The 27,392-nt window shown below is 47.4% G+C and overlaps 1 protein-coding gene across 1 annotated transcript in view; it reads left to right on the plus strand.

The window, feature by feature from the left end:
• The window catches only part of ENPP6 (ectonucleotide pyrophosphatase/phosphodiesterase 6), a 111,406-nt gene that overhangs the window by 77,775 nt on the left and 6,239 nt on the right, over positions 1-27,392 (plus strand). The window contains exons 3-6 of the mRNA XM_055315710.1: positions 2,813-2,924; positions 11,430-11,571; positions 12,305-12,484; positions 15,272-15,409. Of these exons, the coding sequence (XP_055171685.1) occupies positions 2,813-2,924; positions 11,430-11,571; positions 12,305-12,484; positions 15,272-15,409 (572 nt within the window). The remainder of the gene's footprint in view (positions 1-2,812; positions 2,925-11,429; positions 11,572-12,304; positions 12,485-15,271; positions 15,410-27,392) is intronic.

Here is a 27,392-nt window from a genome sequence, read left to right on the forward strand (position 1 = left end):
TCTCTGAGAAAAGTTCACACCTCTTCCTATATCAGTCCTTTATGGTGGAGGCTAAGTCAATCTAATCTGTAGTTAAGCTGGGTCTGGGGTTTTTTGAAGCTTTAGTTAAATTTATTTTGCCACTAATTTCAAATGTCATGAAGGAAGATAAGGATGATTCCTTTATCAACAGTGAAGGCCTTGGAATTTGTCCAATGGGGAATTCTCTGTTCTTTACATAGAAAATGTAAGCTGCCTACTTTTTGAATCACTGAGTTCTTTTTCTCTCCAGCATTGCCCTCAACTTTCTGCAGCTTGGAAGTTCCCTCTCCACCTGATATTCTGTCCCTAGCCTTTGATGAGCTGTTGCCTTGTGCTCAGTAAAGGGTCTGTGTACTTGGGGAAAATTTCTCTCAGTTCTTTTGTCCTACCCCTACCCTTTAGTACATGCTGCTATGGTTCTGGAATGAGTTAAAATTGAATGAGTAATTTTTAAGAATAAAAAATAAAAATTAAAAAATGGATCTACTTTGCCACATGTTCTATCTTTACTATAGAATTCTACATGTAACTATCAATAAAAAAGTTACTTGTATCCTCCTTCAACTTGAGGAAAGGGTAAATTTCTCAGGTGAACTATATTGCTATGCCAGTGTTAAATCCAGATTCATTTTAATCCAATAAAAAGATTAAAAGAATATATAATTGATAATATTAACAAATATAATTCTTGTTTATTATACAAAAATACTTATCATTTGATATTAAGGTGCAAGTATGAAAAAGTGTGCAGTTTCTTTGATCTGCCAAAACCATGATCAAAATTCCATTACTTGCAAACATAATACCTACATATCAGATATGCCAGAAGCAGATACCCCACCATGCTGTATAAGCCATTAAAGTTTTGAAAGATAGGTGGTGTCTTATTTGCTTCTGAATGCTGACACTGAGCAGAGAGTAGATACAGAGAATGGCCTTCATGCATTGTTGAATAAACAGCTTTGCAAGAATAATAAACATTCACAAATAACCTCCAACAGATGAAACACAGATATCTAAAGTCAAGATCCCACTGGCATTTCTTACCAGAATGAGTCTTTTTCAAGAACTCATGGACAGGATTTACTCTTGGGTCATCTAGCCTAATCATCTTACTCAGCAAGCAAGCCTTGGAAGGGGAGCTACCTGCCTTCTATGCCTGTATTAATTGTCCTAGATAGCCCTGGTTCTCCCAAGATACCAGGCAGAGAAATGGACTCTCCCATGGAACACTCAGATTTGCTATGGTATGCTGGAGTAAGGAATTCTTGGAGGCTGCCCCACCTTCTTATAAATGAACTGTAATGGACAAGCAGATGTACCCAGGAGTGGAGTTCATGTGTTTCCTGACTGGGACAGTCCTTTCCCCGTCACTCCCAACTTGTCTACTTTATGTACCTCTACCTTGAGAAATCATTTTCCCTAGGCTTACAAGAATCCTCACTATCTTATCTTTTGACGTCCCTTGTCCAGAACTTTATTTTGTGTTTAGTTCCCCACACTAACCTTGTTTCTCATCTCTGAACTTTTGCTTCTCCTACTCTCTTTGCTTGGGACATCCCTTCCTTCCTACCTCCATCCCCTGACACATTGGCCAAATGCAGTCTATAAGGCTGAGCCCAACCTAGGGATTCAAGGAAGGTTTCCAGGAAGAAATAATCCCTGAAGTAAATGTCCCTCATTTGACTTCCAATACCAGTAGGTTTTCACCTCATTTTAGACTTCACATATTACACTTTCTTCCCAAATGTCTCCTCCCATTAGACTAGACTCTGGGATGCTCCAGGGTAGAGACTCTGACTGATATATTTTTGTTCCCACTATGTCTAAACACAGGGATTAGTTTTTTGTTCCCACTATGTCTAAACACAGGGATAGTACGTCCCCAATAATATTAGCTAACTTAAATTAACACTTGCTCATCCCTCTGCTGCCCTATATTTTGATAGTAGGTTTGGGTGTCTCTTCCTCAGAGCAACTATTTCTACTTGTCTAGGTCTGAGGCAGAGAAGCTGAGGCCATAGCAGCTCCTAACATCTGAATGCACTTAATTCTTTTACTTCATTTTGGGGCACCTGGGTGGCTCAGTCAATTAGGCTTCTGACTTGATTTCATCTCAGGTCATGACCTCAGGCTCATGGGATTGAGCCTCACGTCAGGGTCTGTGCTCAGCACATTTTGCTTGCCCCTCATCCTCTACTTTTCCCCCTGCTCACATGCTCTCTATCTCTACAATAAATAAATAAAATCTTTTTAAAAATTATTTTACTTCATTTTGGGAGAGGCAAGGTCATGTCTCAGAATCCTTGCTTTAATTCAGTGATTTTTAGGATTGCTAATTTAGTGCAGTATTTCTAAGTTCAGTTAGATTACTGAAATATTTATTTTGTTGTTCCAGGATAAATCAGATACTACCTAATACTTGAATTTAGAGTAGACAAAGACACACTAAAAGACTTAGCAGTTATGAAAAATCAACGAGAAAAAAATTTGATTGAGACCTTTCTGTGTATGAATTAGTTTTGCTTCAAATTGGGAAAGACAAACATTAACCAATTTTTGCTAGTCCTTGTCATGGGATGCCAGTGTCACACAAGAACAACATTGTGAACTTCTGCTTCAGTTAAACAAAACTACGGTTAAAATATGCCACCCGGCAGCAAGAAGTTCTAGTTCATGAAAACGAACAAAGATTTTATTTTGACTAATGGTGTTTGCTTCCTGAAATAAGTTCAAAAACTTACTTTAATTATTGAAGAAAGTAACCATTTCCCATCTTTTTTCTTCTTAGGCTGTGAGGTTGAGATTCTTGGTGTCAGACCTACTTACTGCCTAGAATATAAAAACGTCCCAACGGATATCAATTTTGCCAATGCAGTCAGCGATGCTCTTGACTCCCTCAAGTAAGTGTCCCAAAGTTTTAGCCATGCCATTGTTCTCCATTGTTTCCAGGACCAATAGGAAATGCTAAAGTGAATTAAGAAGGCATGGTGCAGGTGGAATAATCTCAGAGATGTGATGAATCTTTTGCATGATGACTGTTAACTGCTACCAGAGAATAATTGTGACTGAGTCATTTCAGGTAGGGGCACTCTTTGTAAATGTTGAATTGAGAGCAAGAACGTCCCCATGGTTTTGAGACTTTCTTCTTTATGTTGATGGACAATAGAGAAGCAATATGTATGTCAACATCTCTGTAATTAAGATTTAGTGAATGCTTGTATTTCAGAAAATGTTATTATTTGGCAAAAAGTGAGGGGGATCTGTGGTGAAGTCAATTGGAAAAAACTGCCTATCTACCCTCTTCTTGGTAAAGGATGAGACACATTAGCATGTTAGAACATAGAACCTTTTCTTCCTCCCACATAGAACAATGACACAGAATTTTAAGAATGCAGAAATCATTAATGTTGTCTTAAATAGTACATGAGAGTCTGTCAGAGAAACTGATCAACAGGCAAGGTCAGGCAAAAGCCTCAAGTCAATCTCAGAAGTCACCAGATGTGAAGTCAAGATGGGAGACCAGGTAAGGTTGACCTGAGTAATCAACACCAAGAGGCTAAAGACGTTGGGGCTCTCACATTTCCAAGATGATGCTGGATTTGCAGTCACCTTGACTGCCGCATGGATCTCCTGGATGGGATCAAGGCAGAAGGCCCGTAGTAATCAGTGTACAGACCAGGGAGGGACCATTATTCCTCCCAGGAGAAAGAGCCTGCTTTCAATCTGGGCAGACTCCAAGGGCTGGCGTATTGTAGGCACTGTGTCCAACTCGCCAGCAGTAACCACATGAATTGGCTTGTAGCTAAGATTGCCCCAGATACAGGGTTCACCAATTATGAATCCCATTCTTGCCATCACCACCCCAAACATCACAGGGAACAGCAATCACCCCCACAGGACTGTACAAGGAGAAAACAATATCCCTCCCTTCTTCAGTTCTTAGAATAATTCCTCTTCTTGAGACCTACCAAGATGAGGGTTTGAGGAATAGGAAGGTCCAAGCTCTGACAGATTGGAGAGGAAACAGGTTTGAAATACTAAAAAACGGGGATGTAACAAACTTAAAAGTTTAGTTTTTTTTTTTTTTCTGGAGGGAAGAGAGAAGGGATAGGGTCTGGAATGAACTTTAAATAAATATTATTAACCATTGAATAAATATTCTTCAACATATGGTTTGTAAATCGTGTGTTATATGATCCTGCCTCCTACCTACTCTGCTTGCTTTTCCTTGCCCACAAGTGCTGGCAACCCACACGCATGATGAACTGCAATATCGTGTTGCAAACTAGTTCGTGGAAAGCAGAGGAGCACTATGCACACAGCAGATGAGCAGAGCTAGAACTGAGGAATAGCTCTGTGTCTATACAATGTTGTTTGCAACATATCCAAAATGATAGCCACCCCGACAGCCTGTTGCCATGTGAAATATGAATATTTAGAATATAGTTGTCATACAAATACTTCCAGATAACCCAACACTCTATTGGGGAGTGTAATCCTTTTTGCATTCATCTTGCCTTGACATCTGAATGGTCCCTTACTGTATACAACCCAGTGATTCAACAGGTGGAGAGTCACTGTCATGAGAGGCTCAGGTTAACCTGGGCCTGCAGGCTGGCCCGTCCAAAATGACTTCCTTGTCCTAAGGCACATCAGATTGCTGGAGGAAGAAGTGCTGGGCTTTGTTTCCCAGAGAAGTTCCTATTCCTATTTCTCTGTTTCTCGAGAAGTTTTTGTTTTTCCATTTTCAAGCAACATGACAAAGCTAAAAGACATGAGGGAATAATATCTTTACCTTAGAGCTCAGCACTTAGAAAAGGGGAAGATGGTAGTGGGGGTGGTCGTGTGTTTATGTGTGTATCTTTGTGTGTGTGTGTATATGTGTGTGTGTTTAGCAAAGGCATTGGGCTCCCCTAGACAGAAAAGGCTACAAAGAATTGGCGTCCCAGGAAAGTGGCCCTGAGCTAGGCCTCTATCCGATGTGATCGGGTGCTACCACATTGCTCAATTGACACCATTCGCATTGCAGTCTCCATAAATGGCCCTGAGCTCCAGGGGGGTAGCATTCACATATCTACCATGTGAACAATGCTTCTGGAGTTGGGCAGCAAGAGCCTGGGCAGGATGGAGTCAGGTCAGTACAATTGTCTTGTGGGGTCTTCATACTGTCAAAGTTAACAGGGCCACCAGAAACAGCCCCCGTGAATAGTGGTTGGAAAGATGGAGATCCACCATCTCTAAAACTAGTCAGGGCTTAAAATTGGAGAGAGAGAAAAAAGAGAAGAAATGTAATAGGCCAGATGATACTTATTGCCTCTGGAAGGCAGTAAGATGATTTAGGCTCTCTTGCAAAGAAAAAGAAGGCACTTCCTTTAATGAACCTATGCATTTTTTAATTTTTAAAATATATTTTTAAAAAGATTTTATTTATTTATTCATGAGAGAGAGAGAGAGAGAGAGGCAGAGACACAGGCAGAGGGAGGAGCAGGCTCATGCAGGGAGCCTGATGTAGGACTCGATCCGGGGTCTCCAGGATCACGCCCTGGACTGAAGGTGGCGCTAAACCGCTGAGCCACCGGGGCTGCCCAACCTATGCATTTTTAATTAAATAAATAATTAAGTAATTTAGAGGGGGAAAGGCCAAGGGAGAGGGAGGGAGAGAATCTTAAGCAGGCTCCACACACACAGTGCAGAGCCCGACACGGGGCTTGATCTCACAACCCTGACATCATGACATGAGCCAAAACCAAGAATCAGATACTTAACCAACTGAGCCAGGCAGACAGCCCTAACCTATGCATTTCTAGAACATGTCTCATTACCTTCTTACAAAGTAGAAAAAAGATGGACATTTGTGGGCCAACGGTTGCCCAGTCTGGAACAATCAAGGCCACTTTGCATGTAATAGCTTGTTCATGTAAGAATGTGACTCCAAGGAATTGTGAATTCTCCTGGTCCGTGTGTTTAGGCAAAGATGTATTAATTATTTATCTTTCTATCAGACACCTCCAAAAGAAGGAGCAAGTGTTAGACTCCATAGCTTACCTCTTGGTTTCTGCTCAGATCTATCTCAAGTTTCTGTTTATAATTTCAAGAGTGCTTAGAGTTCACACAAATGTGCAAACATGAGCATGCAGGTGCATGTGTGTACACACGCACACACACATTTCTCCATATCAGTGCTACATATAGTGTGTCTTTGTCCACTCTGCTATTTGTCTGAGAGACAGAGAGAAGGGGGTACAGGATAGACATGCTTTTACAGAAGGCAGTTCAGATTGACCGAGGGACAGCATTTCAGCAAAGGACCCAGCTCAGCCAAGAAGCTGCACCGTTCTGTGGGAAGAGCTAATCCAACTTCCATGTTTGATCCGGGCTTTGCCATCCAGGGCTCATAAAGCTTTATTGACCCAACTCTTATCCACAGCTGATGCTACCTTAGCACTTAGACAACCTCTAGCACAGAGGAAAGAAGGGGAAGAGAATTCATGTCTTCAACACCCATCTGCTAGCATTGTGTCAAAGGTGCTATTGCACTGACCTACTTTGCTCTTACACCTACCGAATTACACAGATGTCATTCTCCCCCTCTTTCAAAGAGGCCACCGACTCTCCCAGACTGAAGTACCCTGCCTCAGGTCGCACACAACTAGTAGGTGGCGGAGCCGGAGCCCAGTTCTGAGTGAGAGGTGCCTGAACACTTCAGAGTCAACTTCACAGCTCTCCTGGTCTACACCCATACCTCGAAGGTGCCTTGAAACTGAATCAGATGGAGAGGATGTAGCAGATGGGTCCTTTGCAAGTCACCCCTGTGGGGCTGTGCTGGGACTGGGGCTCATGAGGGCCTGAGGTTGAATGGTGGCCTTTGTGGTGTGCTTGCTGTTTGACGTGTTCAGCAGCACACAGCCCCGGTCACGGGGGCATTATGCGCCAGCGAGGGGGCAGCGAGGAAGCACCCCCTCACACACCGCAATGGAAGGCAGTTTGTGATCACATCACTTAATCCATCCTTCTGAAAGTTCTGCGTGTAGGATCGTCATACTTCGGCAGGCGGGAAAAGGGGCATGAGTAGCTCATCTGGGGTCATAGGGTGCAGGGGCAGCAGCCACGTGAGCGGTGACAGCCACATGCAGCCCTGCCTGCCTGGAGGGGCCAGGAGGCTACTCCAGCAGACTGCCTGATGCAGCCTCTCTGAAGGGTTGGTCAAATAACAACTGGGTCATGAGAGCAGAGGACATAGCTGCTGTCCATTGTTAAGGTCCAGGCTACAGAAAATAGCTCCCAAGGAATTCCTTTAGGATCCCAGAACCTCAGTGACTCCTGGTGCCTATAAAGGAGTGGACGGATGACGAGATGGTTCTTTCCACAGGCCACGGAGCAGCTGGCTCAAATGCCCTGGCCTTTGTCCATCTTCCCTGGGGACTCTGAGGGAAGGGGCTCAGTACAAAGGCAAAAGCCATCCAGGGGCATCTGGAAGGAAGAGCAAGATGGAAGTCATCTCCTTCCCTTTGCCCCCTTTTGCTGTGTGTCAAGCACATTACAAACATCAGCTCATTTAATACGCAGCGTAGCCCTCAGTGGAGGTTTTTCACATGACAAACTGAGGCTTCCAGATATTTCTGCTGTTCTTCTGAGACCTCCAGGTCTCCAGTATAGCGAGATTCACATCTTTGAACCCAGATCTGTCTAATCCCAGTGCCCTATCAAAGTATAATTTTCAAAATTAAGCTTCTGTCATGTACTCAATACATAGGTACATGAGAATTATGCCAAAGTTCAAATTACTTTATTGCTGAGGGAATCGGGGGATGACCAGGCTGGCTAAGTGGAGAATATGAGAAACACACCTGCGAAGGAAAAAAATGATGCAGGACGATGGCATACGATTATCGTGCGATGTAGAAATGCTTCAAGACTCAGAGGACAACCAGACCATGATCTTTGGGACTGCTTTCTCCAACAGGCAAAAATAGCCTTCATCTGACTCGTTTCCTACAGGTTCACAGCTAGGTTTACACAGCCCGGGCTCGAGCTGGTCATAAAGTCTGGTGACCTCTAAGCAAGTTTATTAGACACTGCTCTTGTAGGACGCAGGAATGACAGGCAGCTGTTTGTTGGGCCTGATTTCTAAGTGTTGGATCACTTTTCTTAACAGTTGATAACTTCAACCATCCCTTTGAATTGCCCCCCCTCCTTTATCTCTCCCTAAGTCTTCTCTTTCCAACTCACTTCAGCAAAGAAAATGTATGTGAGGTTATGGACTTTTACACTGAAAAGAGACCTGGACAGCGTCCTAAGATGATGGGGGACCTAAGATGATGGGGGACCTGGGTATCTCTGAAACCCTAGGGCTGGGGGCTCCTTGCAGCTCTTAAGTACTGGCCCACAGCCACATGTCCTTTTGGCTCAGTTCCTGGACCCCTAAAGCTATAAATTATAAATGGCCAACAACAGGTTTGCAGGCATTTCCACCCATCGCTCCTCACCCAACCGCCCCATTACAAATGAGCTGACCTGTGATGGAGACCAGATCCATGTGGAAAACAGCTGGCGACCAAGAATCTGTCTGCTAAACTCCAAGCAGGCGAGAGCTCTCAGCCCTTGAAGACTCGCGTTCCTAATGAATCGATGAAACTCCAACCTAGAAGTCTTTTCCAAAAGTATGTGCATAAATCCCTGAATCGCCAGCATCCCAAATCCAGTGTTCCTCTCACCTGGGGTTGACAGCTCCTTGAAAGAAAGCCGTCGGGTAAATCTGTGATACTGGCTTCTTGATCGCACAGGGATCTGTGAACATGGTGAAGAACCTGAAAGAAACCAGCCGAGTGGCTGCCTACAGTGCAGTGACCTACAAGCATTGCCTTGAGCTTTAATGCAACAGTCAACCCTTTGGTGAAGTTTTCGTCCCGTGCAAGCCCTACCCAGAAACGTGCACCCTTGAACACAGGATATGCTGCGTGAATCTGCACACCTGGGAAGCTACAGATGCAAGTGCATAAAGCAGCTAAAGGCTGAGACTTATCTGAGGGAATGATTTTATGGAAGGTTCCATTATGTTCATTAGTTTATCAGTGTAATGAACATGGGCCTCAAAAAAGTTTAGGGATGTGTACGAAAATGTCATTACCTAGCGAGAACTTTCACCCACCACCCACAGGCTTGTGGGACCCTGGAGGGACTTTTTGTCCTCTGCTGTCTATAGATGGATTAGTCATTCACACATTAGCGAGGATGAATAATGATAATATCACTTGTGAGAAACACCTAACCCAGTCTCCACTGTGGAGGAGGGTGGTTAATGGTATTTGTTAGTGAAGGGCCTGTTTTGTTCTAAAAAAGAGAAAACACTTGATTAGCAATTTCGCTTAACTTGAAACCAATGTGCTTTCGAAACTATAAAAGAAATGCCCCTTAGGGTGCACAGAAGAACATCACAGCGTCATTAAAGGGCAAGCCCTCTTGGCAAGTATGACCATAACAAAGGAAGATTCCAGGCTTCGGAATATCTTCTGAAAACTGTTCCCCAGTGTAGTCAATGGAAGAGATTCGGACTTTCAAAAGCCAAGGCTCGTAGAAATGTTCTCACCTTGGAGATTCATGACGTCAGGTCTAGGTATGTCTCTGTGAGGCCTTGAGTAAGTCCTAGAATCCTTTCTGATCTGTTTCCCCATCTGCAAAATGTACAAATGCTTTTCTATAGGGACCCTTTGCATGGTGGTTCCAGTATTCTGCATTCCAGGCATGCCCAACCCCCAGGCATGGAGCATTATCCGTCAAGAAGGGTGAGATTCTTAACAGAGAATAAGGACCATTCCCACAAGAAGGTTAAGCAAAATGCTGCCCTGTTGGTGTGGGCCATTGAGGTCTTTCTTAGTGGTTGTGGTCAGGGTTTTGGAGTCAGCCCACCGTGGGCTTGAGTCCTGGCTCCATCTCTCGACGACTGTGTGGTGCGGACAACCGTATTGAGGTCTCTGTTCAGTGTGTTCCTATCTTATAGGGTTGCTGTGAGGATTAAATAATGAATGAAAAAACCTTCAATATCATGCTTGACCCGATGTCATTTATTGAGCACTATTAGTATACTTTCAACTGACCGTCATAGACCTCCTACTGTATGCCAAATACAAAAAGCTACAGCTGAGCTACAGTGGAAGATGAATGGCCATCCTCCGAAAGAACTTCAGGGTTTAGAGGAGGGGACGGAACCTCAACAGACCACTACAGCTCAGCGTGAAAGAGCATTACTTCGTCGAAGGGGCAACATCTCCCCCTGAGACCTGGAGGATGAGGAGGAGCTGGTTTTAGCTCTGGTCATGCAAACCCCACTCTCTGAATGACGGAGAGGAGATTTTCTCCTCCTCCATGGATTGCAAGACACGAGGCACAGCAGGCTCTGAGGACACACATTCTTTTTTTTTTTTTTAAGATTTTATTTATTTATTCATGAGAGACACACAGAGAGGCAGAGACACAGGCAGAGAGAGAACCAGGCTCCATGCAGGGGGACCCAGGACCCCAGGATCACGACCTGAGCCGAAAGCAGACACTCAACAGCCGAGCCACCCAGGCACCCCGACACATAGTCTTTTATTGCTCATGTTCCAAGTGTTGGGGCGGCCGCATCAGGAGACACCATGCCATCTCATTTGTGTATGTGTGCATTTAAAATACAGCTGTTCAAGAGAAATAAGGCAAGACAGCAAGAGTATTCATTATTAGCCCTTGTAAAGTCCAAACAAAAGAATTAGCTTGAATTTCTTTTGCATTACTGCTGACCCTTACTGCTCTCATCATTAGCATCGTCATCATGATGATCATTGTTCCCTTCTGGGGCTTTGGGAGCAGTTGTGGGGAGAGCTTGGGCGGGGGTGGGGGGGGACGGGGGCAAGCACTGTGCGAAGGAGGGAGGTGCATTCCCTGGCACTGGCCTCCCCTCCCCGACGCCTTAGGCCTCACTCCAGTCCAGATCACTAGTTCCTGAGCATTCTTAACCCAGTGTCAAGGGCTCGGGTGGCTAGTACTCTGCCGTTGTCACTATTATCAGCACCGTGGCCGAGAAAGACAGATCTTCCAGAACCAGGGTCCCCCTGGGCCGCGTGGAAGTGTGGTCACTGTTAGGATTGACTCCGTCCACACTGGAGCTGGCCCTTCATGGAATAATGTCCTCATAGAGTAAGTGTCTCTTAGTAATAGTGTCTATTAATAAGTGCCACATGCATGAGTGGGGCCCTCAGGGCCGGGCTGTCTCCACGCAGTTGTCCTGTGTCTGTTTTAAGGCGGCAGCTCTGCCTGTCCCGAGGACCAGGGGTCTGGGGACGCCGGGGCCTCCACAGAGGACCGCTGAGGGAGGGGGAGAGAACCAGCGGGGCCTCCCTCGACTTGGTCTCTCCACCTGCTCCTTCCAGGAGCGGCCGGGCCGACCTGGCGGCCATATACCACGAGCGCATCGATGTGGAAGGCCACCACTACGGCCCCTCCTCGCCTCAGAGGAAGGACGCCCTGAGGGCCGTGGACACCGTCCTGAAGTACATGACCAAGTGGATCCAGGTAATTAAAAGCAAAGCCCACCAGGCTGCTCTTCCCTCTCGTTACTTCCTTCCCATTTCCCTGACTGCCATACCCCCCAACACCTTCCTTCTTGCTGTCGTTAGCTGGCCAGGCCAGCGGCGGGCTGCGATGGGCCTGGTTTCTTCACACAAGGCCTCTTCAGACACCAAGGGATCCCCTTGTTTTACAGGCAGGCCAGCAGGGTTGAAATGGCCAGATCTGCATTACTGCCTGGCCTGGCTGGCGAGATGGCCCAGGTCTTCACCAAATAACTTCAGTAAGTCTGCTAACCAGGCTCAAGTGGGCATGCAAACCAGACCTGGGTTCTGTGCCTGGTGCTGGATGATCCAGATAGGGTAAAACCTCCCTGGCCTTTGTTTCCCAATCTGTAAAATGGGTACGTGACAGTTCCCATATTACCACACAAGTTTGCAGAAAGAGCTGAAGCAAATGAAAACCGAGAAAGTGGCTGGAAAGGCTAAATAAAGCCCAGGAGGGGCGATTTCTGGCTCTACCAGAAAGCTGAGCGTGCTTTCACATTGCCCTCCTCAAAGTGCTTCTGCGGTGATTTTGAACTGGTCTCATCAGGGCAGAAAAGTAGATGATTCAGTCTAGGATTGAGAAAGGATCCTTTCCCCTATAACTTACGGTTGACAACACTTCTTTACGAGACTTTCCAGAGTAAGCACGTCTTGGTCTGGGCACCGGCCTGACGACCTCTGTCCTCCCACAGGAGCGGGAGCTGCAGGACCACCTCAATGTCATCATCTTCTCAGATCACGGAATGACTGACATTTTCTGGATGGACAAAGTGATCGAGCTGACCCAGTACATCAGCCTGAGTGACCTGCAGCAAGTGAAGGACCGAGGACCTGTTGTGAGCCTCTGGCCAGCCCCTGGGAAACACTCTGAGGCAAGAAGCACCACGATGGGGGGAAGGGGGCAAGGGGGTGAAGAAGGGAGCTGACCTTGGCCCTGTGGTTTTAGTGCTGGCCAGGAACTGGTCCTCTGGGGGCAGATGGCCTACTTTGCCGCTCACTTGACCTCTGCCAAGTTGCTCATCCTCCTGTGTCTGTCTTCTCTTCTCTGAAACGGGCATGATGGTATCTACTGCATGGATGTTAGTGGAAATTAAATGGAGATAAAGGATGTGCGGTGCTTGGCATGTAGAGCTCTTAGCCCTTTGGTAGGGCTATTTTATTTTATTATTGGCTCAAACACGGCAATTCTCAGGCAAAACTAGGGGGGATATCGGATGCATACAGAGAATGCTCTTTCTCTGGAACAAAGCTACCCTTCTGATCTGTTCAGGGCATCATCTGTTCTGATATGTCCCATCAGGGAACTGGAGATAGGAAGTGATGAATGAACAAAGGCTGAGGCCACATGTGCCATGGGTCAGCTCCTTATCTAAGGAGCCACGCTGCTTGGGTGCAGATCCCACCCTGATCACAGACTCGGAACTCATAGCTCCCTGACCCGGTCCCTTGCTTCTCTTGGGTCCATGCAAGGGGCAATGCCGTCATAGCCACCCTCCTGGGCTGCTAGAGAGCACACAGAAGCGAGCACACATATGGGCCCACCTCAAGGATGACCTACATGCCACTTATTACAATGATCACCATCGACGGGGGGCATCCCCAAGAGAATGCTCCCTATAGTCACTGCCTTCCAGGAACTCAGCACCTTGAGATGGCTAGACTTCTATTTACTCTTCTCTCCAAACCATAATTATCTGTAACACTTGGTAAATCATGATGAGAAAATGAGAAAGGAGCAGGGCCTTTGGCCAGCTGCTTTGCCCCATGTTGCCTCATCATGTTCCAGGGTAAGATCTGGGGCTCCTGCCCACTCCCAGAGAGAACTTCATGCTCCAGACCAGGACATGAGTCTCTTCCTTGGGGGAAGCTCAGACAGCTGCCAGTGGAGGGGCCAACCACAGGGTGCCAAGAATAGGCCTAGGCTGGGCCTGGCGCCTCCATCTATCCTCATGGCAGCAATGTGGTTGACGATGGATGCTTGTTGGTATTGATGGACACTGCATGCAGGAGGCAGGGGGTCCTCTCCACTTGTCCTTTTAGCCTCCTCCTGTCCACTCCCATATAAAAGTCTAAGATCTGTCTGTTTGGGGATTGAGAGACACAGTTGCCAACAATGCCACTCCTCCCCAGTCTTACCCCATTTCCTGGGGACGCTCCTTTTTCTCAAGTTCCATGGTCAGGAAGCGGAGGTGAAATTCTTCAGTTCGGAGCCAGGAGGAATACTCTACACATTGGCAGGTCCCACAGAAAATGGCTTCTTGCAAAGAAGTTCTGTTTTCTTGGCAAGGAAGACCATCTGTATCTCCGATTTGGCGCTCAGGGACGTGCCGCCTCCAGAATGCTTGAGCATCAGCAGCTTACGAGCTGGGAAGAGCTTCTTTCAGCGCGAGGTTCAAGCCAGGCAGTTGCCTGAAGCAGTTGGTGGATTATTCAAGAGTGGGGGCTGTGTTTGGGTGACAGTTTGTCATGTGAGGGACACAACAGTTTGTGAGACCTGGTATGTGTCATCAGATTTTTCACGTATCCAAAATCTTTCTGCAAATGCATCCTACTTTCCTTTAGAACTATGGGAATCATAACTCATGGGGTCGTCAGAAACTCTCTATTAAACAGCCTGAAGGCTAATTATTCTCCAGATTTGAGTTGAAAAACTCAATTTTAGATTCAGTTCTACCCAGGAATATGTGCCTGATTTGGCAAAGGGCCAACAAGTCAACATCAGCCAGTTGATTTTAATGTCAGCCATAAATATTTAAGCTGCTGCTAAATACTGGAAATCTGTGCGGAGTTTACACCCTCATCATGAAGATAGTGTAACGAATGGCAGACAACGACTAGTACTTTTAAGATTCGGGTATAGGTAAGACAGGCTCTAGGTCAAGTCAAAGAACAAATCCTCTTCTTTGATCTTAGTGGTATTTAACATCAGGCGGACCTATTCCTCATTTGCCTTTTAATTTTACTATAGTGTTTTTGGCATAGATAAGCTTTTGTAATCTTGTCTATTAGCTACTGAGTAGACAAATTATTATAAAATATTGTAAAGTAAAAAGGGGCACCTCTGTTCAGTAGCTATCTAAGAGGTTGGAAGCTACTCTCTTAAATTATAAGTTACCATCTCCATAATTCTCCTTATAGTTTTACCATATATGTTCTTCAGTTTTATAGTTATTTGAACTTCACATAATAATAATAATCATCCTGTCTGTATTCTCCCACAACTTGCTTTATTTGTTTTTCTCAAACTGAGGTCCCTGAGATCCGTAGCTCTGTAATTGGTCCATCTTCGTTGCTGTGCAGTATCCCACCCCAGAACCACACAGGTTATTTTTTCCTTCCACTGCTGCTGGGCTGTTCCTGGCTGCAGTATAGATCCCTCTATGCCTCCTGGTGCACCAATGTGAAGGGTTCTCACTAGATCCCTCGGGGCTAACTTGTTAGGTCATGGGGTATGTGGATCTTCAGCCCCCAGAGATGAAGCCACCTTGTTCTCTGAGACATATGGAAGGTTCTCATGTTTATGGAGTCAAACCGATCAGGTGTTTCGCTAACTTTCTCTCTTTGGTCTGTAAAGTTCTCCCTCTCCTCCGGGTCCAACAAATATTCACATGTAGTTAAGAAAGAGAAGGCAAAACCGATCACTCTTGTTCTCTTCGCAGGTGTACAACAAATTGAGAACAGTGGAACACATGACTGTCTACGAGAAAGAAGCCATACCAAGCAGGTTCTATTACAAGAAAGGGAAATTTGTCTCTCCTTTGACTTTAGTGGCTGATGAAGGATGGTTCATAACTGAGGTAATCATAAAATTATGACAAATATGTTCATTAGACCAATTCTATCAAACAGCCCAGGATAAATAATTATTTGGCTTTTGCCCTTAAAAGATTTTGTTTTCACTTAGGTATCCTCCGTTGCATTCCTTCCACTTTTAAAGACTCAAAAGACTTGGTCAGGTGACTCTGTAGACACAAACCATAGACCTTAGACTTCATGGCTCCACCGTCTCTATATTTTAACAAACTGCCCTTAACTCAATTACCCAGGCTTACAATGTAACCTATTCAGTTTAAAGTGGAACAATTACTGTGAACCAAAGCAATCGCTCTAGGGCAGTGAAAATCAAGGAGAGGCTCAGCTCTGTTTTCACCTTTTAGAGAAATGTTTGGCAAACGCAACTCCAGAGATCCAGGTTCCCAGTTAGCCAGCTTGGTTTTACAGAGGAGATCATCTTGCGTTTGAGGTCCAAACCCTCGTTGCCTCACACACACGAATGACTCCAGCAGCTCCTGCCTGCTGGCCTGGACTGCAGGCTCCTGGGGCTGGGCTCTTGGATCCACTTTTCTGATCCCCGGCCAGCATAGGAGGGCCCGGCCTTCAGAGGACCCGTGGTCAAGGCCTGTCTAGAATACGTTTGTGGAGAGGACACGGGTTATCATAGATGTGAGTTTGCAAGGAGCTTACAGACAGACCAGAGAATGGCAGGTGTTGGCACATGGGGGTCTCTGGTTGATGCCAATGAGGTCTAAGGCCTAGAGCTCGCATGATTCCCAAGAGAGAGGGCAGGTGATCAACAGAAATATGGATCAGGCAACTGAGTGGAAGTCTAGGGACCTAGGGGTGGAAAAATGGGAGTTCCCTGACATGAAATCCAGGCCCTGAGGAGGACTGAGTCATTCCTGTGTGCTCTCAAAGAGGGGCATCTGGTCACTCAGGAAACAGAACAGACCCGGTCAAAGCTGTCAGCCTGCACAGTCCTGAGGCCAAGTGGGGCCCATCTTATCATTGGACTTTGGCTTCCACACTGTGTGACTGTAAGTTTCCAAGAAGGTCCTTCTGCCTCCTCATGCTTCTTTCTTCACTTTATCACACTGTTTGGGGTTTGCCTGGAGTGAGATTATTCCAGGCTCACAGCATTTTCATATACAGTGATTTGCTCATAGCTTCCTTTGAACACACGTGCAGTCGACTGCGTCACCTGGGTAGGTGCCTATACGACTTTATTCCCTAAAGCCAACTTTCCCCAAGTCATTCAGAAGGGCTTACGTTTTAAAACTTTTTCAGTGCAGGAAATTCTGGTGGAATTACTGTGAGTTTTTCAAAGCGAAGAGATGATGAGGGTCAGTCTAGTTACCTGTCACTCACATCTTAGCATGATGATGTGCATCTAGTGTTTCCTTTCTCATATTTAGCTGAAATCGAGTGTACTGAGAAGCTGGTTCATGGTGGGGAGGGCGAGTGAGGTGATTTGGAGTAATTTATGGGAAAGTAGTCTTGGGTGGGAAGAGTGCCAAAGCCAGAGACACTGCACAACTAATGAGGTGCCATCTCCATTCCAGTGGGAAGAGCCCTGAACACTCCGGCAGGGTAGGGTGGGCACCAGGAAAGCTGCTCTAGCTCTGAGTGCTTTCTGCAAGGTAAGCATCTTGGCAGCAACACATCCAGCAAGGAGATGCACGGTGCTCCGAGTGATTAAAGCACAGTGATGGGGACCTGGGTGTATCAGCAAGATACTCTCGGTTGTAAGTCATACACCACTTGAATAAATGTGCCCTAAGTAGTAAAGGTTTATTAGCTCACATAACTAGAAGTCTGGAGATAGACAGTTCCTGGGTTGGTTCATCCAGCTGCTCAATCATATCAATCATATCAGGCCCCCCAGTCAGCTCTCCTGCAGTTCTTTTGGCTTTTGCCTCAGGGTCACGAGATGACTGCTGCAGCCCCAGCCATCACACCCCTTCAGGTCACCCCAAAGCAGAAAGGAAGGGGTGTGGCTTCTTCTTGTTTGTCTCCTGCTTTTATTAGGGAGCAAATATACCCCAGAATCAAGAGGCAGATATGGGTTTTATGGGACTCTGACAATTATGAAATTTGGTGGGGTCTCTCTTAAAGAAAAGAATATGGAATTACAAATATAAAATTAGGTATAAGGACTCAGGAGAAACCCCTGAGAATGAGAAGCCCTGATGCTTAAGATTCTTTAACTTTACTGTAATCTGCTTCTGCCCCCACCTCGCTAGCCAGCCTCCCCTTAGGTCTCATCCAGAAACAGCAGTGTGGCTAGAAAATTCCTGCCTTGAGTCCTCTTTGGTCCTAAGACCTAGCACTATGCTGCAGTGTGGAACCGGGGTGCCATTGTCACAAGACAAATGTGAAACAGAGGCTGGGGAATGAGGCACATAGGGCCCCTGAAACTTAGATCACGAAGGTGAGGAGGTGATAGGAGAATGAGGACAGAGGTGCTGGCGAGCTCGGGGTGGCCCACTCACAAAGCCGAATGATGGGGCCTCGTCACCTCCTCCCTGACCTCCCAACACCCCCCCCACACACCGAGGGTCCAAGGACCTGCTCTCCTGCAGGAAGCCTGCTGAATTATGTGTCTTCTGAGAGCCAGCCACGTGCTGATTGCACACCATATTATAAACTACCTTATACCATGTTGCTTTTGTGTGTCTCACGTGATTACACAACACACAGACACACATTTGTGTGACCCAGAACGAAGTCAGTGAGTTAACAGGGGCTACTCAGGTAACTGTATGGCTTAAGAAGCAGGGCAGAAGCCACTGGAACAGAAAGGAAGAATGCCTAGCGATTGACAATTACTTGAAAAGTTTTTAAAAATATATAATTATTTCCAAAAAAAAAAAAAGGAAATTTGGGGTGATTTTTTTGAATATTTGAAGCAGGAAGTGTTTTGTTTTGGTTTGCTTTTCAACAAAGAAACCAGAAGGAAGAGAAATAGGACGTAAAAAAACAAGATTCTGAAAAGATTAGCGTTGACCCGCTAAATATCGGGGCCGTCAACATTATCTCGTTCCGCTTTAATTATTAATGACAGGTGCTATCAAACTAATCTTCATTAATTATGCCTGGTTCATTAGAAACTTTGCAGTGACTCCTCCCCCACTGTGTCAATGACAGGAACATAAAGTCATTTTACCTTCTGCAGGTAATCAATCCATCAAGAAAAATTTCTTCTTAAGATTTTGGTCAACAAAAACAGTCACAATCAAGTCCCTCCCTCCACCCCACCCCCTGCCCCTGTCCCTCTCAGTGACTGTGCATGGAGGACATTGTCAGCCCTGAAGGTAACACACCACAACGTGACATGGAACACAGATGTGCTTCTGAACTTCCTAGCAGCCAGTTCAAAGAGGGAAGCCCAATTGATGACATTACTGTCATGTAGAGTGTCTATAACATAAAAACACAAGTGTTTTTCTGAAAAATCATGGTTGTCCCTGAGTCCTGAAAGACATTAGATGTCTTTCTTTTTTTTTTTTTTATTAAATGTCTTTCAGCTACTCCTTTTTGTACCTTAGTTCCCCAGACTGAATGAATGTCTTTATCCTTTCACTCCTGTCCTTAAATTCTGTGGACTTTTTTTTGTTTGTTTTTCAAGACTCACAGGTCAAAATGATCATTTCTGATTCTACCTTGATATAGTTTTGGGTATGATCTCTTTGTCTTCTGGAAAATCCTAAAAACGAGCGTTCATTTCTTTCCTGTTGCCTTGGTCTTTTTTCTTTTATATCTTCCTGTCGTTGATTATACTTACTTGACTGCAGAGAATGGAAGACTCCGTTCTGCATCTTTGTTCCTGCTCAGAGCTGGGCTGTAAGTCCTCCACATGGTGAAAGAACGCTGTGTTTGGCTCTGTGGCCTGCACAGCAGTGCACAGCACATGTGAGGATGTTTCTGTGCACGACTGCACTTTGCGTCTGCAGCAGGGCCAACTTCTCAACCCTGAAAGCAATCTCTGTGGGTCTGGGTTTGGATAGCAGAGGAGTCTTTTTTTTTTTTAATTAAAATTTTTTTTTTCTGATTTAGACATGATAAGAAAAATGGCTGAGTCAGGACAGATTGGTGCTGGTTGAGGCCAAGAAAATAGACTCTCTTCCTCTCTATGGCCTCCATTCTGCAACATGCAAGATTTGGCTTCCTTGGCAACAATGCCATTCCCACATAAACTCCAACTTTTTGCTACCAATTTAAGTTTTGCAGACTCTAAGGCAGCTGCTCTACTGGGAAGACTTAATTGAGTTCATTTTTTTTAATGGTCACTTAGAGAGCTGTCACTGAAAAAGATAAAGACAGGGAAGCAGATTGAATCTGTCACCTGGAATTGCACAATTACCCAGTGTGACTGCTGTTGCTGTCACAGAAAAGCAAGCTCCCTGGCCAGTGGCTCCCCACAGTTTGCTTCTGCTCCTGCATTCTTTAGTATATGGACAGGGCAGCAATCCAAGGTGCTCGTATTCCCAGAGGACCGACTAAACACGAAGAGTGGAAAAATCCAAGCCACCTTAGGTGGAGCCCTGGCCTATCACACCTGCTGGGCTCCTTTCTTCAAGGGCTGCCTAACTGATGCCCCCACCCCCTCTGTCTCCCTAAGACCTGGTCACTGTCCTCTGGAAACCTCTTTGCTTGTACTTGCCAGGCGTCAAAGGCCACACAGTTTCTGAGCCACCCCTGACTCCCCACTCCTGAGGTTTCACTCACCTATGCCCTACACTCATAACTCCCCCAGGGGCACCTTCAATGAGGTTGGACGTGGCGTCACCCCAATGCGGGGGGTCCAAGGACCCTCAGGAGGGAGGCCCGGGGATGCTACGTGTCCTTGGCATATGGGTAGTCAGGAACAACACAGGAAATGGCAAAGTGGGGGAAATGCTGAGGGTAGTTTCTGCCAAACTCAAGTGCATCCTTCCATCCTCCACCTCCATCTACATGCGGCTCCCCCCAACCCCACCCAGAAGCCAGGGTCTTCTGAAAACTTTTGTGGGCAGAAATGGTGCAAAGTGAAGAAGCAGTTATTATTAATTCATCTGAAAAAATTTTTGAGCATCCCCAGACCCAGAAAGCCACCTCTCTTAGGCTTTTCGGATACCTTAGGTCACATCTTGCTTTGGACACACAAAATAAATCAAGCTGAAGCACAGAGGCTCACAGAGACAGCTCAGAGCTCTGGTGGCTTCATGCTAAATGTGGTTTCCAGGGAAGGAGCTGGTCGGTGCCACTCCCCTGCTCAGGGCCCCGCTGCCTCTACAAAAAACCAAGGCCAAGCACCATCTTTTTTTCCCTTTTCTTCCATAAAAGTGAAAATCCTCCTTGGATTTCTTTCAGTTAGCTACTGATATAGTAGGTCTTTTGCAAAACCAAAGTGGTGTAACTCAAACTTTCAAAAATTGGGGGATACCTGTACCCAAAACAATCCGTGGGCTCTAGTAGCATTATGCAGAACCCCTGGGGTGCCCTCTCCTTCTAGGCTACCACCTTCCTTGGGCCCAGCTCAAACACCATCCCTCCCTTGAAACACCAGCTCTCCCCATTTCCTCCATCCTGGAATTCTCCTGAAAGCTGGAATCCCTCCCTCTCATGCTACTGTGTTTGTTCATCTGTTTTTTTACTCTTCCTTCCTGGGGGGGAGGCTCCTTGCAGGCAGCCCTGTGGCATCTCCGCCTTCTTTTTCCTTGTGGAACCTGATACATGGCAGAGGCTCAGTATGTGAATTAATAAACAAATTAGCAAATATCAAGACAGTTGATTCTGGGTTACTTATGAACAGGCTATTGTTCACCTTGCGGGTTTGTCAATCAGTGACCAAGTACACAGAGGTAAGTTGAGTCAGGAAAGCCTTTCTTTGGGGCTCATTACTGGCAGCCCGAGAAGAGATTTCAATAAGGAGGAGGTGTTCAAACCAAGCGATGGCAGGTCTCCTAGCTCCAGCTGGGGGCCAGGAGTGTGGGGGAGGCCAGCTCTCACCAGCCCCCTTGCCCCCCTACCCCTGCTTCAGGGGGCCTCCCTGGAGCCTCCCCTACACGGTGTCCCCCCTCACACCACGGTGCTCAGAAAGGGAGGATAGGGCCCCAGCCTGGTGAAGGATCGTGAAACATGGTGGTCGTTCTTGATCTTCTGGACTCTTGTCTGAGTGGAGGGAAACGCAGCTAAGCCAGGCCCAGGCTTCTAAGGGAGGCCAATATTTGTCTCCAGGGGAAAGATTTATTTTGAAAACTGGCAAAGGATATGAAATGCCAGGCTCAATTCTAAGACCTGTGGTTGAATGGCAGTTAGGCTTGGACCCAAAATATTTGGAGAAATAAAGACAGTCTGGAAAACGTGGCTTCTGAGTTTTAGTGGCAGCTAGAGTGGTGTTGTCCAGGCCCAACTAATTGAGCCTCAGGAAGTCGGATGTGGAGGGCTGGAAGCTGCTTACTTTCTGGGGGTGATTAGGGTCTTCTGGGAGCACACACACCCCCTCCTCACCCTTGGCACACTTCAGGAAACGTGATCCTGGGGAGAAAGAAAAAAAAGGAGCCCAATCCACACAGTGCTCTCCAACCGTTCACTGTACTCCAAGGAATTCTGTTTCTCTTGAGCCTGGCTGGTTTTGCTCTCTGACATTTTTTATTCAAAGGGATTAGTCTGTGTGTGGCAAGAGGGCTTTTTGGGGTCTGAACAGGGCCTGAGGCCTGAGCATTTGGGTTCTGTTTTAGGAAAGCAGCCTCCCAAGACACGGAAGGAGACACCGTTAGGGAGACGTCTCATTGCACTGGGGTGTTCCCTACCACCACTACCATGGGGTTCTGAGGAGTCATGCCAACAGGAAGCCACTCAGGATAGCAATGGGGGAAGTCTAAGAAGCAAGGGTTTGTAATAGGAACCGTCGCTCAGACTTAACCCTATCAGCGAAACCACCAGAGCCAGCCAAATTGTCATCACTGCCATAAGAGTTTGAACTGAAGCCACCCCTGACTTGGACATTATTGGGTGCCTCTTTCAGCCTGAGGTCATGTCAGAAGCTTATATTGTATTTTCTAGGATCTGGGAGGTTCCTCTTATAACTGTGTCCTAGGACAATAAAGTAGATTTAATTTAGATAGGTGTTCACATTTTATTTATTTTAATCTCACCAGATTTCACTTGTGTTCCCCAGAGCCCTGGAGATTTGGTGAGATGCCTCACCAAGAGAGGGAAGGGGCAAACCTGGGTGCCTGACCCCACTTCCCGGGAAGAATTGTACTTGTAGCGGTTGAAAAGAGGGGTGATGGTCAAAAAGTTTAACACCCAGTACTCCACAGGCACTGGCCAACGAGACTGGATGAGCCAGTGAACCCCCCTGCTATGGGGAGCCCCTGCTGTGGGAAATAGTCCTCTGTGAGCCAACTGCATGATGGATTCTGTGCCCCCCTCCCCCCAAGGCCCTGAATTCTTTCAGGGTCTCAGGGCCTGAGACACAGACTTGGACCCAGCATGGTAATCCAGGATAAATAAGAAGTGTCCTTAGAAAAGGACCGATAATTGAACACAGCCCATGATGGGTACCGAGTGAATGGTTGCCAGGGGTCTCCCAGCATCTGCATCAGCTGGGGAGAGATCATTAAACAGAGAGATTCCCTGCCTCACCCTCACCAACTGAATGCAAATACCCAAAAGTAGGGCCCAGGACAAGCTCAGGGCAGTCTCTGCATACCCCGGCTTGGGATCCAGCAGTGTAGACAGTGAGCGCTCCAGGTTTCAAGGCAGGGGTGCCCACCATGGCCTCCAGTGCGGGGAGACTGGACAGGAAGTCCAACAGAGCAAGAGGAACCAGACGAAACCCTCAACAGCTCCACTGGCCGGGGAGGAGATCCCAGAGGGCAGCTTTCCACATCCACACGAAGTGATTTCGCGGTGCATGGCATGAGCTGGAGCCCAGATGTTGTCCTGGCAGCTGGAGGCCCTCCTGTCTCCTCAGGAATAGTTTTCTCTGTGGGCTTAGCAACCACTTTCTGATGTACTCTGAGGGGAAATCAGAAGGAAGGGGGGAGAGGTATACATGCTAGCGCATTCCAAAAATGCAACAGTAAAACAACAGCAACAACAAAAACCTAGTAGATGCCTTGAGATCTTGCAAAAGCAAGTACCTGGGCCACGAGCAAACAGAAACCAGTGATACAGATTGTTCGAGCTGCCTCTTGCTTCTTCTTGCCCTTCGTCTACCTTAACCCTCAGTCCCAACCCTACCCCCATATCTGACTGTGCTCCCTCAACCTCTCAGCTCAGCACCCTCGAGGACTGGATCCCCCATCTCGGCGAACTCCGAGACGCCTCCAGGCGTGTGTTGAACCAACTTCATTAACTCGTTCGCTGATTTGGGGCTAAACAGTGAACATTCTTTCTTTCTTTCCCTTTTTGAATTCTAAGGATGACTGAGACAAAGATCTAGTCTAGAAACTCTAACCCTTGTCTCATGAATATCCCCTGGCTTCCCAAAGTCAAGCACGCTGACTGTAGGCCTGTCCACGGTGAGCTGGCGGTGGAGGGCAGGCCCTAAAACAAGAACACAGGTATATAAACCTAATAGGAAAGCTTCTCAGTGTTTCCTCATGTGGAGCTACTTCTGGTTCCTTCCTGTTAGAAATGATGAATTAGTTTAGTGGCTCATCAAAGGAAGGTGCCAGCATTGCTTTCTCCTTGTGTCTAGAGGAGGGGTCCGGGACAGTTCTGAATGAATTACACTTGCTGGAGATTTTATTTAAATTTCCAAGATAGTGTTCACTGCAGAATGGCCAACATGACCTGGTTGGTGTAGGACTGTCCTGGTTTCAGAACTGGAAGCTTCGTGTCCCTAGCGCCCCCTTGGTTATGGGCCAACCGTGATGGTTGGTCACCCTGTTGACGGGCACCACCTCATGCAGGCACTGAGCCCGGAGGACTCCAGGTCTTCTCTCCTCCTCACCCCTGCCAATGGTTTCTGTCCCATGGCTTCTCCCTTCCCATGCATATCCTGTTATGAGGTTGTGCAAGCTCTCCCTGCCTGGCATGGCCTCCTCGGTGCCAGGCCTTCCCCACTACCAGAGCTCCCAGGGGTCCCCTTCCCAGGGCACCTCGGGACCTGCCCTCACTCCGTTGGAGCCACTCGGTGGCCTCTCACAGGGGATCCCCCACCACGCACGCTGGCCCACCCCATGGACAGGGATTTTCACTGCAGGCCTCCCCAGTGATTAATCCTACCTCACTGCCTGTCCCAGCCCACTCAGGAACCAACACACAGAAGCCATAACCCTTCATTTTTCCTCACCAAAGATAAGCTCTTTTAGGTGAAGGAATGCCTTCCTCATCTGCGCCTCTCAGCCCAAAGCCTAGCAGAGAGCCGGACACAGATTCAGAGCTCCGTGCGTGTCTACTAACTGCAGAACCGAATGAGCAGGCTCTTCAATCACTGCCTCCTGACATGGGTGGTTAAGGGCATCCCCCCACTGGGGGCTCCTCTCACCAACGAGACCCTGTTCCCACATGGCTTTCCTAGAGCAGGTTCCCTCCTTCACCTCCGTACTAGGGGAGCTACCCCTTCCAGGTGGGTCCCTTATTTGGCCTCCCACCACCTGCTGCAGGAGGGTCTGGGGTTTCCTGCAACCCTAGGAAATGGCTCCCAACCCTACCACGAGCCCAGTTTTCTTAGTGACCCAAACTTAGGAGCACTGTCCTCCGGCTTCCACACGGACACACGCACACACACCCATCAGCCCCGGTCTCAGCTCTGACCAAGTCTGAAGGGTCTGGGCGCCTCCCCAGGACGTCACTAGGTGGTACTATGTGGCATCCCTGGGCCTGGTGGACTCCGGGTGGGGTTAGTTCTTCTGAGGATTTCAGCTCTGGAGGCTGACAGGTCTGGGACCCACATTCATCACTAAGACCTCATCTGTATGCACCGAGGATGACAATGTGGGGTACAACGACAGGAAAGGAAAGGGAGCCACCAGGAGAGGAAAGGGAGAGAAAATCAACATGCCATTTTGAGGTTAATGCTGTGCACGAAATGCGACCCATTCAGTCACTTAGGGGAGATGCTTAGCTTCTCACATAAGCAGCCAGTTTATTACTTTTAAAAATCAGTTAAGAACTGTTGTTTCACTGGAGCAACTTGTCACTTTAATAAAAGCAAACACATTCACCTGTGATCTGACAAAGTCCCATTACCTTCAGGCCGAGGGTTTCATTTGTGGAATTCATAAACCAGGTAATCCGTCTCCGTCTCCCTTTCATCTGTCCCTTTGTCATGGGGGCACATGTGTCCTGCGGGGGTCACAATTAGTGCTGTCTTTAGGAGCAGAATGTTCTACTGGGTGCTGTAGGAATCACTGCCCGGAGCCCGAGAGGGGAAGCGACACCTCCAATTAGCTGACAAAGCTAAGTTGGGATGTGTTGTGATCATCACCGTAGACAGATAAAGAACAAAAATGGCCTAACGGCTTAGAAATGCAGTAAGTTAATACAAACATTCCCATGGAAAAATACAAGCTACAGCTGGAGGAGGAGGGACAGGGATGATGGAAATTCAGGAAACGGAGAGTCAGGGAAATAGTGTGATTTAGAAAGCGGTAACGCCAGGGAGCGATTTATGGGGTGAGACTGGATGGCTGTGCGATGCGATATGACAGCTAAATAAGCAAAGGGGACCTCAGGCCCCACAGCCATCACTGCCCGGCTGCACGGGACCAGAGGCCTGGCCTCACAGCCAGCAGCATCTGGTGACCATCCCGCAGCCATTTATTGAGCATCTATTATGTGGGGCCTGTAGCACGGTCCTGCCCTCCTCCAGAACCTCTGTGAGGCAGGTAATATCACATCCAGCAGGGAAGCTGCAGCTTGGAGAAGCTGCCCACGATCAGAACCAGCCTGCAGAACCAGAGAGCAACACCCTGGAATCCGATTTTAAAGCCCCTCTTCCATACTTTATAACTGGCCACTGCTCGGTGAGTGGAGAGGCAAGGGACAGGCAGGAGCACTGCAGTGACCTACGGCTGTGGGGTCGTGGAAGGTGCACAAGGACCAGGAGACAGCCCCCGCGCACACACCCCGGGTTCCAATCCCAGCCCTGCCTCTCAACAGCTGTGTGGCTTTAGGGGTGTCCCTTAGCCTCTCTGTGCCTTAGTTCCTTCAACTGTACAGGGGGGAAAAGGACATCATCCACACTGGGATGTGGTGACGATCAAGTGAATGTCAGGGCAGGCTCTTGGCGAACTAAACGGATGGCCCTATGATGACTCTCAGGGGCCATCCTGCAAATTGCCGGTACTGTTGCTGCCATGCATTGGGCATGACCAATAGATGCTTCCTGCATCTGAAATGTCTGTGATCTCACACCCTGCTCAGCAGAGGTTGGAACATCTGGCACGAATGGTGAGAGTCTGTGCTGAAGGGCTAGGAATGTGTCCAGGTGGCTCCTCGGGACCCATGGCGGTCGCACAAGCAAGCACCTGCAGTCTAAGGAAATGGAGTTCCTTAGGAAAGAGGGTGACGGGGCAGTGATGGTTCTGGAGCCCATCCCGAATGAAGACTATTGGTGGAAACAAAGATGGAAAAGACCTGGAGAAGAGGAACAGTAGTGCCTTCTTCAAATGCTTGCCTAAGGGGACAGCAGGAGACTCCTTTATCCCGAGCTGCTCCTGAGGGTGGAGCTAGAAAAAAGGAAAGATGGGTGTGGGATGGGGTGGGTAGAAAGGCCTCTGGGCTTCGAGGTTTTGTGTGAAAAACAAGGTGGTTAGATCAGACACCGTGTTTTCCAATAAGTCTCTGACAGCAGTCGGGTGTCCTCCAATTCAGCTCGGTTCTGACACAGACCTCCTGGAGTTAGAGCAGCCCTGTGTGTTAGGGGGCTCGGGCCCACCAGACTGTCCTCGCTTCAGCAGCCAGCTCCTGGGTCCCCAGGCTACCCACACAAGTGTCCGGCTTGGCTACAGACCGGAGGGTTCTCACGAGCCTTTTCAGGTTTGAAATGTGCTCTATTTATGG

Source organism: Nyctereutes procyonoides, unplaced genomic scaffold (genome assembly GCF_905146905.1).
Source record: "Nyctereutes procyonoides isolate TBG_1078 unplaced genomic scaffold, NYPRO_anot_genome, whole genome shotgun sequence".
Classification (NCBI taxonomy): Eukaryota; Metazoa; Chordata; class Mammalia; order Carnivora; family Canidae; genus Nyctereutes; species Nyctereutes procyonoides.